General features: G+C 39.7%; 1 protein-coding gene across 1 annotated transcript in view; it reads right to left on the minus strand.

Annotated features, from left to right (window-relative positions):
• PTCHD1 (patched domain containing 1) overlaps positions 1-21162 on the minus strand; it is a 44097-nt gene that overhangs the window by 19746 nt on the left and 3189 nt on the right. Inside the window, exon 2 of the mRNA XM_054006109.1 lies at positions 8374-9034. Coding sequence (XP_053862084.1) covers positions 8374-9034 — 661 coding nt within the window. The remainder of the gene's footprint in view (positions 1-8373; positions 9035-21162) is intronic.

Raw genomic sequence — 21162 nt, forward strand, 5'->3', positions numbered from 1 at the left:
GATGACCCCCGGGTTACACAAGACCCAACTTACGCAAATTCACACTTACGGAAAAAGTTCCATAAGCCAGAAATAGGATTTTTGAGTTACGGAAATTTTTGTGTAACGTACGGGTATACGTTTACGACTTACACAAAATTTGAGTTACACAAGACTTTCTGGAACGGAACGATAGCATAAGTCGGGGGGCGTCTATACTTGTTTGTTCAAATCTTAGTCTAAAATCTTCCAAAGTGCAGGAAATTGCACTTGGTATTTCAAGATATGCTTGGAAGGGCCACCTGAACCTCCACTGCTCTTCGCATTTTTCTTGCCACTCCATAGTCTCCCTGGTTTTGTTTAGTTACACGCAGGCTTGCGCATCTTTAGACCTTTAGAGTCCCTTTCATTTCCATTTTTTGCTTTCGCATTCTGTCCTTGTCCCTCTCTCCTTCAAACACAGCCAATTCCTACCCTGCTTTTTTAACCCCACATTTCCCTTCTCCTGATCACAATGCTCACGTCAATCTGGCCATCAACATAATTCCCTATCTTCCTTTTCTTGACTTCATATAGCCCCTTGTCCCATCTCTATCTGCTTCTTCCAGATGTCAATGAGCCCACAGACTTTCCAACTCCTTCTCTTCTAGTCCAAACCTTACCTGGCTGATATTCAAGAAAAGGGTCTCTGGTCTGACATTTTGTTTTATGAGTTCTGTCTGGTCACTCTGCTAAAATTTCACGTTTTAGGCCTTTAGCTGCCATGTGAACTACCTTCTCCTCTGAACCTAAGGAAGTTTGAGAAGTTGCATATTTTGAAGATTGCTGCTGGCTCAGCAGAGATTCCTCAACTTGCTGAGACTGCAAAGAATGTTTTGACAAAGTAAAGAGGCTTGTAGAGGACTGTGAGTGTTGGCACTGCACTTATCTGTATTTTATCAAACTTAGCAAAATGTTTGATCAGTTTACGGATGGCTGAAAGTTCAGGCCATTTTTATTTCTGATGAACTGTTTTTTCCATGCCTATTTTAATGCGTTAGTGCACTTTTAAATCAGAAGCTAAATATAAGCCAGTGGAACATTTACTGCATCTTTCCCCATATTTGGCAATGTCTGACATCCCACAATTATTTTACATGGATGCTTCTTTCAGTGAATGTGGTCGTTTAAAAGAGCTGAATCTTCTTGAACAAACTGTACAGTTTTTCTAAAGGAATAACAGACTGCCTTTTTGAAATAGAAAGACCAACACTGAAAATTTAATTTCAGTTGTCTAAGATCAATGTGTTATTATAGCTGTATGATATAACATGTCAACTGTCTCAGGAGCACAGCTTATTTTTAAACGGTTTGATATGTAACACACAATGCTTTTGAGGAAGTGGATATACTTTTAAGGATCAGGAATCATTAAATGACACTTACTAGATATGGTGATCCACGGTATTTCGATACAACACTTTGGCCTGGGTCCAGATAACAAACACCCCAAAACTTTGGTTGGGTAAGCTATGGTGAATCAAAATCTGGATCTCTTCTTTGCAGTTCATGCCCACCTATATAATTTGTTTAATATAATAATGAAGAATTTGATTTGTCATTATGTACTTCTGGAGTTTAAAAGTGTATAGGCCCTGATTTAGCAAAGTATTATTCAAGTATCTAACTTTAAGCATTTAAATAATTCTATTCCTGTTTATCAAAGCATTTATGCCCATACTTAAGTGTGCTGATGATTTGGGGCCATAATGTTTAAATTATTCAGCGATATTCTGCTCCCATTTACATTCAGGCAAGTCATGGAAGCCACTGGGGTTGCACAGACGTAACAGATCAGAATTTGGTTCATTGATTTTTTTTAAAGAATTTTTTTTTGCAAGGAACACCTTTAAGAACATAAGAATGGCCATACTGGGTCAGACCAAAGGTCCATCTAGCCCAGTATTCTGTCTTCCGACAGTGGCCAATGCCAGGTGTCCCAGAGGGAATGAACAGAACAGGTAATCATCAAGTGATCCATCCCGTCGCTCATTCCCAGCTTCTGGCAAACAGAGGCCAGGGACACCATCCCTATCCATCCTGGTTAAAAGCCATTGATAGAACTATCCTCCATAAATTTATCTAGTTCTTTTTTGAACCCTGTTATAATCTTGGCCTTCACAACATCCTCTGGCAAGGAGTTCCACAGGTTGACTGTGAGTTGTGAAAAAAAATATTTCATTTTGTTTGTTTTAAACCTGCTGCCTATTAATTTCATTTGGTGGCCCCTAGTTCTTGTGTTATGAGAAGGAGTAAGTAACACTTCCTTATTTCCTTTCTCCACACCAGTCATGATTTTATAGACCTCTATCATATCCCCCCTTAGTTGTCTCTTTTCCAAGCTGAAAAGTCCCAGTTTTATTAATCTCTCCTCATACAGCAGCCATTCCATACCCCTAATATTTTTTGTTGCCCTTTTCTGAACCTTTTCCAATTCCAATATATCTTTTTTGAGATGGGGCGACCACATCTGTACACAGTATTCAAGATGTGGCCGTACCATGGATTTATATAGAGGCAATATGATATTTTCTGTCTTATTATCTATCCCTTTCTTAATGATTCCCAACATTCTGTTAGCTTTTTTGACTGCCACTGCACATGGAGTGGATGTTTTCAGAGAACTATCCATAATGACTCCAAGAACTTTTTCTTGAGTGGTAACAGCTAATTTAGACCCCATCGTTTTATACGTATAGTTGCGATTATGTTTTACAATGTGCATTACTTTGCATTTATCAACACTGAATTTCATCTGCCATTTTGTTGTCCAGTCACCCAGTTTTGAGATCCTCTTGTAGCTCTTCACAGTCTGCCTGGGACTTAACTATCTTGAGTAGTTTTGTATCATCTGCAAATTTTGCCACCTCACTGTTTACCCCTTTTTCCAGATCATGCATGAATATGTTAAATAGGACTGGGCACAGTACAGACCCCTGGGAGACACCACTATTTACCTCTCTCTAGTCTGAAAACTGACCATTTATTTCTACCCTTTGTTTCCTATCTTTTAACCAGTTACCAATCCATGAGAGAACCTTCCCTCTTACCCCATGATTGCTTACTTTGCTTAAGAGCCCGGTGAGGGACCTTGTAAAAGGCTTTCTGAAAATCTAAGTACACTATATCCACTGGATTCCCCATTGTCCACATGCTTGTAGACCCCCTCAAAGAATTATAGTAGATTGGTGAGGCATGAGTTCCCTTTACAAATACCATGTTGACTCTTCCCCAACAAATTATGTTCATCTATGTGTCTGACAATTTTGTTCTTTACTATAGTTTCAACCAGTTTGCCTGGTACTGAAGTCAGGCTTACTGCCCTGTAATTGCTGTGGTCACCCCTGGAGCCCTTTTTAAAAATTGGCATCATATTAGCTATCCTCTAGTCATTTGGTACAGAAGCAGATTTAAATGATAGGTTACAGACTACAGTTAATAGTTCTGCAATTTCACATTTGAGTTCCTTCAGAACTCTTGGGTGAATACCATCTGGTCCTGGTGACTTATTACTGTTTATCAATTTGTTCCAAAACCTCCTCTAATGACACCTCAATCTGGGACAGTTCCTCAGATTTGTCACCTAAAAAAAAATGGCTCAGGTTTGGGAATCTCCCTCACATATTCAACTGTGAAGACTGATGCAAAAAATTCATTTAGTATCTCTGCAATGGCCTTATCGTCCTTTAGTGCTCCTTTAGCATCTTGATCGTCCAGTGGCTCCACTGGTTGTTTAGCAGGCTTCCTGCTTCTGATGTACTTAAATATGTTTTTGGTATTACTTTTTGAGTCTTTGGCTAGCTGTACTTCAAATTCTTTTTTGGCCTTCCTAATTATATTTTTATACTTCATTTGCCAGAGTTTATACTCCTTTCTATTTTCCTCATTAGGATTTAACTTCTACTTTTTAAAGGATGCCTTTTTGCCGCTCACTGCTTCTTTTACTTTGTTGTTTAGCCACAGTGGCTCTTTTTTGATTATCTTACTATGTTTTTTAATTTGGGGTGTACATTTAGGTCGAGACTCTATTATGGCATCTTTCCATGCAGCTTGCAGGGATTTCACTTTTGGCGCTTTATCTTTTAACTTCCGTTTCACTAACCTCATTTTTGTGTCGTTCCCCTTTCTGAAATTAAATGCTACAGTGTTGGGCTGCTGTGGTGTTTTCCCCACCATAGGGATGTTAAATTTAATTATATTATGGTCACTATTATCAAGCGGTCCAACTATATTCACTTCTTGGACCTGATCCTGTGCTCCACTTAAGACTAAATCAAGAATTGCCTCTCCTGTTGTGGGTTCCAGGACTGGCTGCTCCAAGAAGCAGTCATTTAACTAAGAGCTGTGCAAAATGTTCACAGTGAAAACAAAGATTGTTGCAAAAATTCCCATATTTAGCTCAATGGCTGAGACAGCACCTCGTCAGTGCCGTATAAGACTCCAATCTTTGCAGCTCTTCCTGTTCTCCCTGTCCCTAAAACCTCATTTGTATATGGTGAGAGTAGAACCCTGCCTTTTGGGACCAGGTGGAGAGGCTCCTGCTGTACTTCTGACTAGTGCTGAATCTCACTGAATAGCATATCTCAGAAGCCTGTTGGTTTCAATGACTTTATTTGATTTCTGCTTTGTTTTAATAAGCAATTGATGAATCCTAATTGTGGTAAAGAAGCCTGTCCACAACATAAAACCCATCACCACAATCAAAACTTAGTGAGGCAAAGAATTCAATAAATTACAGAAACTGAAGCTACCTTTTCTGCGCTACAGATTGTTCACTGTAGGAGGGGGTTGAGGCCGACATGAGGTAAATAATTAAGAGGCGGATCTGTCAATAATCTATTAAAAATAGTACACAATTAACTGAATACTATGTTTTGCAAATATATTGCCTGAATTATCAGTAAAAACAATGAGGAATCCTTGTGGCACCTTAGAAGGCAACTCCCATCTTTTCATGTGCTGTATTTTTATACCTGCCTACTGTATTTTCCACTCCATGCATCTGATGAAATGGGTTATAGCCCATGAAAGCTTATGCCCAAATAAATTTGTTAATCTCTAAGATGCCACTTGACTCCTCGTTGTTTTTGCTGATACAGACTAACACGGCTACCACTCTGAAACCTAAATTATCAGTGTGGCTGTATGTAACTGGGAAAATCATCTAAAAACATTCAGTGAATAACTGGACAAATATTGTGAAATGTAATGAATAAATTATTTGAGAAATATTATTTGACCAGCTGTAGTTGATCACAGTGGTGGCATTGTGGCAGCTGTGTAAGATCAGGATTTGAATCAGGAATAAGTATTTTTTTCTGTCAACTTTTTGCTTGTAGTCATGAGATCATAGATTCCAAGGCCAGAAGAGAACACTGTGATCATCTAGTCTGGCCTTCTGTATATCACCGAAGGCCATAGAACTTCCCCAAAATAATTCTTAGAGGTGATCTTTTAGAAAAACATCCAATCTTGATTTAAAAACTGTCAGTGATGGAGAATACACCATGACCCTTGGTAAATTGTTCCAATGGTTAATTTCCTCACTGTTAAAAAATTGTACCTTATTTCCAGTTTGAATTGCTCTAGCTTCAATTTCCAGTCACTGGATCGTGTTACACCTTTCTCTGCTAGATTGAAGAGCCCATTATGAAATATTTTTTCTCCATGTAGGTACTTAGAGACTGTAATCAAGTCACCCCTTAGCCTTCTTTCTCTTCGTTCAACTAAATTGATTGAGCTCTTTCAGTCTATCACTATAAGGCACGTTTTCTAATCCTTTAATCATTCTTGTGGCTTTCCGAAACCCTCTCAACATCTTTCTTGAATTGTAGGCACCAGAACTAGACACAGTATTCCACCAGTGCCAAATACAGAGGCAAAATAACCTCTCTATTCCTACTTGAGATTTCCCTGTTTATGCATCCCAGGATCGCGCTAGCTCTTTTGGCCACTGTTACTGTGGGAACCCATGTTCAGCTAAGAAAACATGGGTAAGTAGTAGATACCACACTAAACCACAGACCAGAAATCCTATATTCTCTGAAGGTCAGTAAATCTAGGGTCTGATCTAGTCCTTGTTGAAGTTAAATGAGAGTGTCTCCATTGACTACAATCAATGTTAGATTGCACCTCTAGCTTTCAGTTACCTAATGGGAGACTTTATTTTTTAAATGTATATATGTGAAATATTTGTTGAAATCTGTGCAGAATCTTTCTGTGTTCTGCTTCACTTTACTGTCAAAAGAAAAAAAACTGTGTTTCCAATTGTCCACTTGATTAAACCAGTTCTCATTAAAAAATGTACATCTGTCCTTCATGTCCATGTCTGATTTTCAGGAGTTTATATTAATCCATGCAAAGCATATGGAGGATTCAAGTGAAATGGGCTATTAGGTTCTGGCAGTTATTTAAAGTTTAATTACTTGCTAGAAACTCACTCCTAAAAAAATAGTAATACACTTGAATTAAAAAATAATTTTGGTATAGTGTTTGGCAATCAAAGGAGATCTAGAGTTAAACTATATTAGCTCACCCACCTTATCTTTCAAATATCCTGCGACCAACTCGGCTACAAAAACACTGCATTCAAACTTACCATAGTTAACTTTGTGCCCCCTCCCCCGACCCCCATAACAAGTGCAGATCGCAGCATATTCATTTGCCAATGAATTAAAAATGTGAAAGGCTGTCTTTAAGCAGTGTGAGTTTTGATCCCTTAATCTAGCTAACATTTTATATTTCAAAGTCACTCCATGCAAAATACTTTCATTTCTATGGATGGACTTTTAGATTTAATTTCTGCAGTGAATATTCTCTTTATAACACACACACAGAAAAACAGGATATTTTGCATAATCTCCTTAGTTTGATCAAGGCATTTTTAGATTACATAAAGTAAAATATAAGAAAACAAGGCAGATGGCTAGCCTCCCTTTGATTGAAAATTCCTGCAAGATATTTCCTTTTGATCATGTTACATTTTATTTTAATTTTTTGGATGTGATTTGAAAATCAGAATTACATGCTGCCTCTGATGTGACATTTGAGAGTCTGCTTTCTGTTTACTTACTTTCCACTATGTATATTCTGCACCTAAATGGCTGCTTTATAAAATGTAACATCCTTTTAATTAAACATGTCAGGAGCACAAGTATATTATATGCACATCATAGTGGGCCTAGTTTTGAATATAAAACAAACCTACTGAAACATGTAACATCACTACATGATGTGACTTAGTAATTGGAGATCCACTTGTGCTGAAAATGTGTAGTACTGCACACTGATTTTCAGCTGGGAAAACTGTTATCAAATCAATGCATGAGGTATTCTTCACAAATGAATAATGTTGTGAACAAGGACATATCAGACACCTGCAGTGTACAAAGTTTTTCTACCATTCATGAACTAAACGCAAAAGCAAACGGAATGAGCTTTCCAGCTATCTTTTTATGTCCACTAGTGAAGTCCTCTGCCTGCTTTGATATAGTGCCAAGTTTCCCCCAAAATGTGCCTAATCAAAAGTCCCCTGAAGTCAATAAAAGTCTTTCCACTGACTTCAGATCAGGTACAATCTGACTCTCCTTGTCTTGATACCCAAGAAATTATGGTGGGTGAGTGGAGTATACAGACAGAAACCCCCCAGGTCTGCACAGGACAATCTTCATAGTCTGTCAATACTTCAGTCATTTGCAGGGCTTGATGCTGAATGGTGTGAGCTGGCCTGGTCAGCAAAAGCCAGAGCTCTGCAACTTAGCAGTGCATATTGCTACTTAAACTGTCTTGGCAAATTCATTTTTCAAGTGAAATGCCACAAAGAAACTGCCTACTACTGCATTTATTTCCTAAACAGACTGATTAAAACATAAGCCCATGATAAAACAACAGTGTGTACTCAAGGGGAGTACAGTTATTGTTCTGTAAATGAAAAGTGCCCCTTTTATTTACAAAGGCAACTGATATTTTAATTTCACAAAAGGGACCTGTGCAAAGGTTTCCTTATAAAGCTGAGTACCAAAAAACATAATCAAATTTCCACAGAGAAGCTGCTATTGGTTTCCCTCTCTTGCATAACATACTTCACTAGCACAAACTTGTCTCTATCTACCACATGAGCAGAATGTCATACCAAATGGTGCTACAGAACAATCAAGTCCCTGTGGAGTTTTTTTAATGTCCATAAGTATTATTATTACAAATACCAGATGAATTCATGATGAGGATAAGTACACTGCAGTTTCACAGTGAATGGGCACTGGGATTCATGCAGTGATGCTTGGCTTCTTTTCTGCTGCCCATGAAATACATCAAAGAACCAGAAACCCCCACAAAAAAATAGAATGAGATAATTACCTAACATGATGAAGGGAATTCCCAGGAAGGTGGAATTGTATTTCCCACCAGTCAGATTGATGATTCCAGCTGCAGTCAGAGTGGCTAAGCTCACCGTTAACAACCCTAAAAGGCCAAGCCAAGGTTTGCTGCGGACACAATCCTGCATAGAACAGCAGAGTATGGCCAAAGTGACCACAAGGACCAGGCCTGTGGTCAGGTAACGTTCTGACACCCTGCTCGTCTTCTGGAAATCCTCCCTCAGCGAAGACGAAGTGAAGGGATACATTTTGACTTTCCTGTTGGATTTCTGAAAAAGTTCGACAGTGTCACAAAAGATGGATTCCCACTTTTCTGCTACCATGTCATTCAGAGAGTTGATCGCCTGCAAGTAGTAGGTGAGCTGGATGGCTTCTGCAGACTTCACCCGATCTTTGCTGTGCACGGTAACCCCGCCAAGCTGGTGCCCGTTATACACTTCCCTGCCATCCTTTAAGTGAGTGATTGGATATGTGATAACAAAATTAGTTCGATTAGAAGATCGAGCAGACTTTAGCTCCTCCAGTACATGCACTATGTCATCCACTATGCAAGTCTTGTCATTATTCAGGATACATATATGGGCAAATGTGTAATTGAAACCAGGTCTTTGTACTTGGATCCTGGTCACAGCTGAGTGTAACTGTAAGGGGGAGAAAAATCACACACATTATTCATCAGTTAATTGTGCACCATAGCAGGTAGAATGACAGCAGCTTTGTCATCTCAGTCCATTTCCTATTTCATCTCGGCAAAAAAAACCATTTCTAATTGCTACAATATGAATAGTAAGCACATTATAAAAATGCAAAACATGCATTAAAGTACTGATATTTCCCCCCAATGTCCTTTACTCATAACTCAATTCTGTTTTGACTTCTATAAATGCTAGGTGCACCTGCTGTTCACCCTCTCCCAAAACAAAATATCATTCCAATAAACCAGAATGCTTCATTTCCAAGTGAAGCAGAAGGGATAGCTACAGACCAACCACATTATGGCAATGTAATAATAATCAGGATTGCTAAATGACCACTGCATCAGACAACTATCAGGAATGCAGTACAGAAAAGCAAGATGACGGGTCATTTCAATGTGCCACTCAGGTGAGGTGTAGTAGGCCCAGTTGATTGGTAGTGGGAGGTTTGACCCTTTCTCAGGACAAAGGAAAGATCACAGCTGCATGTCCTAAGTGCCAGGATTGTCAGGATAGCATGACCAAGCTATCTGGCATTAATTAAATAGTAGTCCTATCCACCCAAACTACAGCAAGGAGTTGAGATGATAAGGGAGGCTAAAAACAGAAGTTAGAGCCTCCTGGAAGAACATATTAGCTGGCAAAACCTTTTATTTTAGGAGTTGCTGGTTGGGGCCTGCTATCATTACAGTTGTATCCCAGCTCCTTTTCAGAGGTGCTTGTATCCTTCTGAAGCGTACTGTTTAGGCTGAAAGTTTCCATGGTTAATCTCTGACCAAAAGTGAATTGTTCTAGAAAATGTGAGCAAAAAAGGCTGTTATTTTTGAAAGAGGAAATGAGTGGAAAAATTGCACTGTCCCCATGGGAAAAATAAAATCAAATCTTGTGACTTCTTTTGAACCAGCTTCCAGCTAAAACAGGTGGAGTTCGAAGGTTGAAATTTGGTACGGGAATAGCCTTAAGTATAGTGAAGGCCCATTCAGTATTCTGGTGAAAAAATGTTTTAACTTGGCCGTGTTAGGACGCTTTGCAAACTATATTGTTTATTTTGCGTATGGTTCCCTGATAAGCTTATAGAGCCAGATCCTCAGCACCAGTTAAGTCCTCTTTGTGCTGCTGTAGTGGTGTAAAGGTACTTAAACCTGCCTTAAGGAGGCAAGATTCCATGAAAAGCCAGCCGTACAATAGCCACTCTTTACTCAGGGTATGGGAGTGGCTTGGGCTAGAATGTTATATATACTCTGACAATCCTGGCTGACAGAACAACTCCTTGAGGGCCATCATCGGCTGGTACAAGTTAGAAAAGTGCTGAGGCTGCTCTAACTTGCACCAGGAGCTGGCTTGGCCTTTGGCAGCTGCCAAAATCAGAAAGGTAGAAAGGTGTCCTTCCCTTCCTCTCCTGGTGCACTGCTCTGGCTCACTGGGGATCTAGCTCAAAGTGCTACACTCCATAGGCCCCTGAATTACTCTGAAATGATCAAACATGGAATCTGGTCAAAGGGACCCGTTGGCTTCTTGAAGTGTAGGGTAGTAAACATGGGGCTGGGAGCCAAAATATCTCAAGTTCAATTTCCATTCCTTTTTCTGACTGGTTTTAATAATTCAATATACTTCCCAATTCCTATTTTGTGAAGGGTCACAACACTCCTTGCATGAGGCCAACAATATCTTTATTGACATTTTTCAGATGGGTTAATCGAGGCACAAAGCTGACTTAACTTGACCAGGATCACTTGGTGTGTTCGGCAGATTTGTGAACAGAACCAGATTATAGATCCATGTCTCATTCACTCGAGTACAGTTCCTCTCAGGAAAAAAAGGATCCAGTCTTGTGTGGGTATAGCCTATAAAAGCTGTCTACTCATGCTTGCTTGACCACATTTGCCATTTTTGGGATCTATAGATGGGAAAGCCCTCTGTAGGTGCAAAGTGTTCTCATTAGGTCAACTTTAAAGACAGGAAAACTGACATATGGAAAAGCTCAATGACTTGCTTGTAAGGTGTAGGGGTTTGGCAGTAAATCAAAAGATCTTGGTTCTCATGATTCTTTGGTGTTGGGAAAGTCTCTTGTTTCCTCCTCTGTAGAGCAGGGATATTAACACATATTTACTGATGAGTTGAGAGATTGAATTAGAAATGTCTCTAATTTTTTTAAATGACGAGTAATTATAATCTGACCTGCTGGTTGGCAGGACAGAAAGCACTGTCCTGGGGAAGAAAAACATCCCTTCCTCTTTATATTAGATGTGCTGCTATCTGCGGAATCCCGAGGGAGTGGGAGATTCTCAGTTTATACAGACACTGAAGGGACTGAATTGAGGCAATATTTAGCACACATGTTTTCTGTAGAAGAAAAACTGTGATTGAAAAAGAAAATGAGAGAAGGTACCCACAATAACAATGGAGCTTGCAGACTCTGGTGGTGGAGATGGATTAGTTGTCTAAACACCGTGGGTGAAATCCTGGCTCTCTGGAAGTCACTGGAAGCCCTGGACTTCCGGGTAGCCAGAATTTCACCATATCTGTAGAAAAATGCGCATACCATGTATTATTTATTTTACCAGCAATCTGATTATCTTGTAATTATCTTACATAGTCCACTACCGGGATAAATCTAGTTGAAATTGTCTGCAATTCTTATGATGATATAAACAATATGTGTAAGAAGATACAAAATTCCTGCCCATTGAACTTGTTTGTCTTGCAATTATGTGGCTTGTTTCACTTGCATTTGAGTAGCTTTAATTTTCTGTAAAATTATAGAGCAATATTGACAATGTGAAGCTAGGTTGGGAAAAGGAAATGAACCAACAAACCTCTCCAGAGGATTGGAAGGATATAATGTTAACCAGAGTGAGCAGGCTAAGTTCTCCCTCATGGAGAGATTACAAATAGGAAATTGTGATTAAAGATTTTTGCACAACAGTCCTGCAAAACAAAATAGAAGTCTTCACAGGAGGGAATGTCTTCTGAGACTGTCCCCAGTTGAAAGGCTTCTGCTCTGTTAGAAAACTAATGCAACAGTTATTTCAGGGATATATCCCTCAACTTCATGTTGTTATGGTGTTAGGGAAGTGTTTTGATTTACTGAAATCAAATGTAGATATCTGTTTAGAGTTTTTGTGGTAGCAGCCAGTAAATATATTTCATCAACTATGTTTGTAAAAACAAATGCCATTTATAGAAGTGTAGCTGACAAGAATAAAAGATTTTTAAAAATTGAATTATTTGCTGCCTGCATTAGATTAGCAACTGATATCTTTGCAAAAGGATGCACAGAGTAGGATGCTGCAATTTAACCCCCCAAACAATGATATAACTTTAAAAATAATATATATTATATATAATTTAAAATAATATGTTATTTACTCTCTGTATCTACTTACCTATTTTGCCTCAACTCTGCTGAATTTCCTTTTCTTGTATGTCTGAAACCTTCTGTTATTTAGGTTAGAAAATAATTTGTACTGCCAACAATTCTGTTTATCTTTACTAAAAAGCTAGTAGCTAAACATGGTATTTGAAATACTCATGCTCCCTGGAGGCCATCATTTCTGATTCAGAGAGCAGATCATATCATGTAGTATGGTCTTTTCTCTGCTGTACTGGCAGAGCAAATGGGCTATAATGCTGACTTAGCCAGACAGATGGGATAGGAGAAGGCTCAAGTAACCTGGAGATGGCTATTGGTCTTCCCCACTCTGCCAGCATAGGGAACGTGCCAGGGATGCATCGGGAAAGGAAGGGGAGCAACCAGAGTGCACTGTGCTCTGGCAATCCCTGGATAGTATAATGGCCCTTGAAGGTTGTTACAAGATGGTGCAATTTAGAGCAGCGCTGAGGCTGCTCTAAATTGTGCCAAGAGCCAAATTGGCCCCTACCTGGCCTAGAATCAGAGATGGGTGAAAAAGTGGTGTAAAACCACCTTTCCCTTCATATCCTCCCCACCCCCTACATGCACTGAGCACTGTTTCAGCCATAAAGAAGGTTGACTCACACCTTCATCGTGGAAGCAGATACATTCAGTACCCTGCAGTTTACTATGTGCTGTTTTCAGAACAGATCTTAGAAACTAAACCACTCTTGCTTGTGTGTGAATACTAAGGAACACTTGGGAAGAGTATGGTTTAGTGCAGCAGCATCCTAGAATATCTCCCTCTCCACACTGATCCACCAGCCTGTGTGTCAGTTGGCTGCTGCCCTCTTCCCCAGAGACAGTTGTAATTCCATGGCTCTCCTTATATAAAGGCATTTTAGGAACCTGATTGTTAGATTTGCATTGAATTTTTCATTTAGAGCAGAAATCCAACCTCTTTGTTTCGTAGGATATAGAATATGTAAAGTGCTTTGTGCTGAAAGGTGCTATTAATTTAAATGATTACACTATACACAACTTCATTTGAACACGGTATATTATGACATCCCTTTGGAAAAGTGTTTAGTTTAGCGAATAGTAGTGACTACTGTTTAACTGGGACAGCATTAGCATAAATTTAGACATTGCAAAGTAGTTTAATGGTGAGTAATAAGGATTTAAAAAGATGTGACATTCGAAGCTCGGACTAAGGACGGGTCAGACAGTCTTATTTATTCCTAATCAGTTTTCCCATCCCTAATTGTCTAATACCTAGAAAGGGAGAACAGAAGTAATATGAATATAATCCGCACAAATATTTTTTATCCGAGATCCTCAAAGGGCAAGTAGTGCTGGTTCGGCATGGCGTACAGGTTTCTCAGTTAACTAACCGTGTAACTTTAGAACCCAGTATATAGCTGGTGCAGGAAAGCACTGTGCCTGAGAATTGTATAGTATCACTTCAGCCATGATCGCATGCTGGTTTTGCTCTTGTACCTGAAAGTGCACCTGTCACAAATTAAATAATAATTGACACCCTTCTAGTCTTCTTGCTTAGAGGGACATTGTCAACTGAAATTCACATTCCCAATCCCCCCACATTTCTGCTCCCCAAGACCTATAGGTAGTCAAAGGGAAATAGAATGTAAGGCTGCTATAACTTACATTAGGGCAGGGGCTGGGCAGGGCACGAATTCATAGATTCCAAGGCCAGAAGGGACCCCTGTGATCATCTAGGTCCCTGCATAGCTCCAAATATGGGAAATGCAAAGGTAGTTTAAAGTTATGTTTGGCTCCCAGTCCCCCCATATCTGCCTCAAGTGCAGGAATGGAGAAACTGAGAATAAGGACCTTTCTCTACAGTCAGTTTCACTGTTCTGATGATGGTGAAGTCCTTCTCCAGGAACTGCAAGAGGGCATTAACCAGTAGCATCAGTGACAGCAACGCTGGAACTGAAAGCAAAGAGGCAGCTTTCAGGGGTGTACTCAGGAGAAAGGGGAGAGTTTGTTTTTGCTCTTATGCCCATTCAGAAGACCCTTTTCAACTCAGAAAGGGGAAAAATCTCCCCCCGCCCTGTTAAAAAAGGAACTTTCCGATATAGAAGTCTGCACATACTATGTAAATGGGGCGCTATCAAAAGATATATTTTAAAAAGTCAAGTTAGCAATGTCCCTTTAAAGTAAACAAATTATATTCCAGATGAAAGGGTTGAAACTGCTGATTCATTTGCAAAATGATGCATTCCAAGAAATTCTGTAAAACCGTGCTATACAACATGGTACTGTGATCAAAGCCATGGCTGAACAGCACAGGGAAAGCAGCTGAAGAATCACAGATAGTCCTGTGTCTGTTACAGGTTTTAAGGCTGGTATAAATTTACTTCCAGGCAAATGAGTTATCAAAAATCAACTGGACTCTTAAGGCCTAATTCAGTGGAGTCAGATTATTAAAACTAAGCATGTGTAAAACTAGCCAGACATAATTTAGATAGTAGTAATGCGTGAACTGTACTTTATCTGATTCACACAATGCTTGCAGCTTGCTTTCTGATATGGGTTTCAAAAATGTATTTGTTTTTGGTTTTGTTTTCAAATTATGAGGTGTAATATTTTATGGGTGGCAATACATGGCACCACACTGGATTATGATGTGTCACTTGACCTATGATAGATAAATAGCTAGCTAAATAAAATTAGTTAGATGGATATATTTTCCTCCTATAACATGAACAATTTGACGAATATAAGGACATATGTTGTTATGAGAGCCTGATCTTTGCGATGTCATATCACAAATATATTTTTTTCTGTAATTTGTTTAGTCTCTAAGTGCCAGGATCAATGGGCATCTGATGGTCAGTATTGGAGATGACCTTACATGTTGCCAACTCCTGCAATTGTATTGTGATTCTCACAATATTTGGTGTTTCTTTTAAAGCCCAAGCTCCTGAACTCATGTTGGTTATTTGATCATCTCAACTTTCATAAAAAAACAAAACCAAAAAACGTATACCTTCCTGGCTGTGGAGCAAAGCTTAAAACCCAGAAGGCAAATAAAGAACTCCAAATGTATTATTGTTTACAATCTCATGATTTTTTGAATGCTTGTGGTTGGCAATACTACTTAAGCCTATAGTTTCATTGTAAATTAAAGTTGCCTTTGTCTGGTTTATTTTGTTGGTAATTTTTATGGGTAACTTGTGCCAATGGAAAGGAAAAAGAGGAAAAAACCTCTACTGAACTACTATAAAGTTCTTCTGTTTTTCTATGATCTCCATCTATTTTTGCATAGTGCTTTTTGATTGAATATTTTCAGAAGATTGTCCCAGTAAAGAGGAATGCATCCATCTGAATTAAGTGAGAGAACAGATTTACACAGCTCTCTTAATTTACAGGGGGAAATACCTTGCATATTGTACAAATATGGACAGAAATGAGCCCTGAATCTTTAGCAATGTTTGAAATAAGGGTTCTTCATTATAACAACATGAACACATGAAGGATGAAGGGGAAAGATGTGTAACTGTGCCGTAAACATTTCATAATGGGCCAGATTCTGCTCTGAGCCTCACTTTTGTGTGTCTAGAGTAACAGTGTACACTGGTGGCTCTCAAACTTTTTTACTGGTGACCCCTTTCACATCACAAGCCTCTGAGTGCAACCCCCCAATACATTAAACACACTTTTAAATATATTTAACACCATTATAAATGCTGGAAGCAAGTGAGGTTTGGGGTGGAGGCTGACGGCTCGCGACCCCCCCCATGTAATGACCTCGTGACCCCCCTGAGGGGTCCCGATCCCTAGTTTGAGAACCCCGCTGTGATGGAAAGCAGTGTCTTGCACAAGAACTTCCAGCATGCATTTGTAACCTGCATACAAAGCAGATGGATGAAACCAACAGACCATAACAGTGCATAAGGAAACACTAAAGACTAAAAGGCAATTCACCTGTAACTTGAGAATATGCAATAAACAAACAGTATGGGATACTGGACTATATAGATTCACCCAGACTGTAAAGTCTCTGAATGAGACATTACAATTAATTAAATACACCTCTACTCCGATATAACGTGACCTGATATAACACGAATTTGAATATAACGCGGTAAAGCAGTCTTCCGGGGGGGCGGGGCTGCGCACTCCAGCGGATCAAAGCAAGTTCGATATAACGCGGTTTCACCTATAACACGGTAAGCTTTTTTGGCTCCCGAGGACAGCGTTATATCGGGGTACAGGTGTAAGTCATGTTTTCACCAGCAGTATTTGTAATCTGCACAAAACATGGGGGAGGAAGGGGGAGCAGAATATTTGTCCCAAACTACTAAACAATTTTCAATGTAATTAAAATCCTTCAGTGATTTTTCAAAATACAGAAAGTTACTTAAGTTACTATTATTTGCATTAAGAACTGAGTATTAGCAGGAATGTGTGCTTTTCCACTATACATATTTCCATCCATTTTCCTAGTGGCTCCACAACCAATGAGACTGCTATGCATTATTTTCTTTTCTAATCTAAGGAAAAAAGTGTTTGTACCCAATATGATCTTCATTTCAACCAATGTCATGACAATTCAGTTTGAGTGTGTGCTACATTGAGCTGAACACGCTTCATTTTGGCTACCCTCTTTCAGATCCTGTTGCTCCAACTGGCACATGGGGCAGAGCCAAGGTAGATCCCTGTTTGGAGCATCTGAAAGAGGAACATTTGTGCTGCAGCTAAGATAAAATGCTGCAGTTTTAACACTCAGATGGGAAGATTTAGGCCCCCCCCCAATTCTTATTCTAATTCTTGAGTCATTATTAAGGTAGGCTGGGAACTTGGTATGTGCCTTTATATATGGCAAGTGCCCAAATAAAACTGTCTTTCTGTTTGGGAAAGTCAGTCACAAGCTGTAAAGTCACCAATGATCATTTTAATTCAAACTTTGGTCCGTGTCATCTCCTCCACTGGAAGAGGAGCATTACTCAAAGTTCTGTGCCTTTGAAGCCACTCAGTTCCTGAGGCATCATGCTGTTGAGGTTGTGCCATGATGTTTGCCATCCCATGGAAGGGATAAGTGGCTGCTGTTGAAAATCATCAAAAGGGCCAAAGGAGAAGTGCAGAGGGGACCTCTTTAAGGCAAAGAGTAGCTGGAGGAGCTATTGTTAAGTGGTGGGAGAAGGGGATACTGGGGCACACGTGTGGGCAGGGCCGGCTCTAGCATTTTTGCCGCCCCAAGCAGCACAAAAAAAAAAAAAAAGCTGTGATCGCGGCGGCAGCTCGACCGCCGCTTCATTCTACGGCGGCAATTCGGCGGCAGGTCCTTTGCTCCCAAAGGGAGTGACGGCCCCGCCGCTGAATTGCCGCCGAAAGGGCCGGACGTGCCGCCCCCCTCTTCATTGGCAGCCCCAGGCACCTGCTTGCTAGGCTGGTGCCTGGAACCGGCCCTGCGTGTGGGAGTAAATTAGAGGTCTTTGAATTAAAGGCAGCAGGGAAATTTATGGTTCCTAGTACAGACAGATCTGCTTCTGACACAAAGTAAAATCTATTTCCCCATGCTAATTTTTCCCCCTTCTGTTACACACACCTTTTTGTCAACTGTTGGAAATGGGCCATCCTGATTATCACTACAAAAGTTTTTTTTTTCTCCTGCTGATTATAGCCCACCTTAACTGATTACTCTCGTTATAGTTAGTATGGCAACACCCATTTTTTCATGTCCTCTGTGTGTATATATATCTTCCTATTGTATTTTCCACTGCATGCATCCGATGAAGTGGGTTTTAGCCCAAGAAAGCTTATGCTCAAATAAATTTGTTAGTCTTTAAGGTGCAACAAGTACTCCTTGTTCTTTTCACACACAGAAGTCACTGTAAGTTAAATGCTGACATTGATGTTTCTGCACTTGTATTTGCATGCTGTTCTTGTACCATGTTCCTATGTATTTTTCTTTCTCACCTGGCTGTGCCCAGATCTTACCTGCAGATCTTAATTCCACTCTGTTTTTGCATAAGGCACATTTTAACTTCATGACATTGTGCTGTTATGACAAATGTCTTGCACTTCCACTGCTTTCATATATTTTCCTCTTACATTAGGATTCTTTCCTTCTTTCTTCAGCCTTTTCCTAAAGGCATGATTTGGCCCTTTATTTTCAACTCACTACACAGTTTGTCCATGGTTAGAACTGTTTTTCAACTTTTGGGCAAAATAGTTAAAATTTGCTATATATGTACCTATGCAGTGTCATATAGCTATATTTCTTGTACGTTTGTGTGTGTTTGTATTAGTAAAAGTAACTAACTATAGCTAAGAGGTGGCTAAGATGTCAAAAATGGGTACGTAAAATTACGCTCCAAAATCCTAGCGGCCTTATTTTCAGAAGTGCTGAGCAACCAGCAGCCCCCGTTGACTTTCAAAAATGATTTCCTATATATGCAGTATATCTATAAGATAATGATTATAGATAACGGAAACATGGGAGCATAACGGAATTATTTTCCCCATGAGTTTCACCATCTGTAGAAACTATCCATCCAGAATGTGAATGAGGAAATTGTAGAAAATATTATCTACCATATGCAGATGTGATGTTTACTGACATATGAAATAATTAAATAACAAGCTATTAAAGAAACAACAACCAAATAACAATGGGGAGTACAATGGTACAAAAACCCTGCAATTAACCTGTTTATTAATAAGTAGGAGCTATGAATTTCAGAAATAAATATTTTATCCCAATTTTTACCTCCACATATATCTAGATATTTACTTAAATATCTATCTCTCACTATGGCAGGCTATGTGAAAGAAGGGGTAAATAAACATTGCTGCTAAAAATGTGAGGGTAGTGTAGTTCTCAAAAACTCAACATTTCTATATCTGTATATACACAACTATGAATATAAAATCCCTTTTTGCTATAAGGCATGTTAGGGTTCATTACTCTTTTACCTTAACTTTAAGCCACTTTAAATTTAACAAAAATACTGTATTCTTATAGTGTTTCTTATAAATATAATAATAGAGATAGAGTAGAAACAAAGATTAAATTAAAATCAATGTGCAGTACAGTGGGTTCACTGTAACTAGGGTTGAACAAAGAGGTTCAAACAAAAGACCCGAACTCCAGCTGAATCTAAATCAAGCTTTTTTTTTAAAGTGCCTGACTAGTGTTTTTTGCAGATTTTGTGTGCCTTTAATTTTCCTGGTTTCCTCTGCAAGTGGAAATACCTACTAAAATAGAAGAAGCCCTGGCAGTATTTTCAGCTTCATTTCTAGACTAAAGAGAATGGGAGAAGTTTTGCATAAGATCTCTGAACTTTTGGATGATTATTTGGACCAAATGTCCAAATAATGTTTTCTTCTTGCAGGTGTGTGTTGAGGTGCAGATGTGAAAACAGTATCTTTGGTTATATTTTTATTATATTTCTCTCTCCTCTCCACAAAATAGTGAATTTTGGAGAGAAAAAGGGTCTGGACTGACAATGCAGGATGCCAGTGCCCTGTATTTAACTATTGAACAGGCACAGCATAGGCAATGGAAGTATAAAATTCCTGTGCTGCCCTATTACCATTATCTCTCTATCTCAATGTGATGCGAGAGGGACAAGACATTTCATGAATGTCACAGGCTCGTAAAGCTATTTTGTTGCTACTTTGTCATTTCTGTGCTAGTTCGGGAAGGCAACAAGCAGTGTGTTTAGAACTGGTTTGTGCGTTTGTGAAGGGAGTTAGGAGAACAGTGGATGGAGGCTTCCTCTTAAATAGGAAAAGGGTAATCAGCATTGTGTCCAAGCCAGGCTGTAATACAGGGCAAGATGGCCTGATTCTCTAAAATGCACTAGTTGAGTTGTCATCACAAAACTGCTAGTAAATGTGTAGCAGCTTCTATATTCAGCAGTACTTGGCTCATGAGGTATGAGCACCTACACCACACTAACACTCAACATGCCCATTGGGGATGGGGGGGATGGGCCTCTAGGTTTGGCAGCATTGTCTGAACTGGTCCAGTGACAGGATGATTCAGACTCCATTCTATTCTCCATTTCATACCTCACTTCCCAGATTGCCAACAAGGTGTCCTTCAGTGCCTATTGTGAAGATAGTTTCTCCTTCCCCTCTTCCCTGATGTGGACATCTGTCCATTGGAAACTGGACACAGACCACCAAACCATTTTAGATAGGCCACCAAAAAGCTGTTAGATGGTAACTATTAGTGCTATCAACCTTATTCTGATTCCAACCAGACGAAATGCTTCATATCATTACCAGGGTGACTGTGTGGGAGCACACTTATTCTTCTGCTAAAACCAGGGTGAAAGCTCACCTTCTTCTCCTTTTGTCAGTGGGGGAGCACTAGCACTCCAAGGCTCTCCCCTGTCTCCTTGGCTGGTGAGATGAAGATTGATCAGGTAGGGGAATCTGGAGGAGATGCAGCAGAAGCAGCTGATGCCTGGCTGGGGAGTTTCTGTGACTCCCAGTGCTCCAGCCAGTAGCTGGGGCAGCAGCAACTGATCTGAGAAGACAAGGTGTCCCATCCTGAAGTCTCCTTTCTGCCTCTTCTAAAGCAGCAGTTCTCAACCTTTCCAGACTATTGTACAGGGTTGCCCAGAGGATTCAGGGGGCAAAGCAATTTTGGGGGCCCCTTCCATAAAAAAAAGTTGCAATACTATAGAATACTATATTCTCATGGGGGCCCCTGTGGGGCTCGGGGCAAATTGCCCCA

The sequence above is a fragment of the Malaclemys terrapin genome, chromosome 1, assembly GCF_027887155.1.
Source record: "Malaclemys terrapin pileata isolate rMalTer1 chromosome 1, rMalTer1.hap1, whole genome shotgun sequence".
In the NCBI taxonomy this organism is placed as follows: domain Eukaryota; kingdom Metazoa; phylum Chordata; order Testudines; family Emydidae; genus Malaclemys; species Malaclemys terrapin.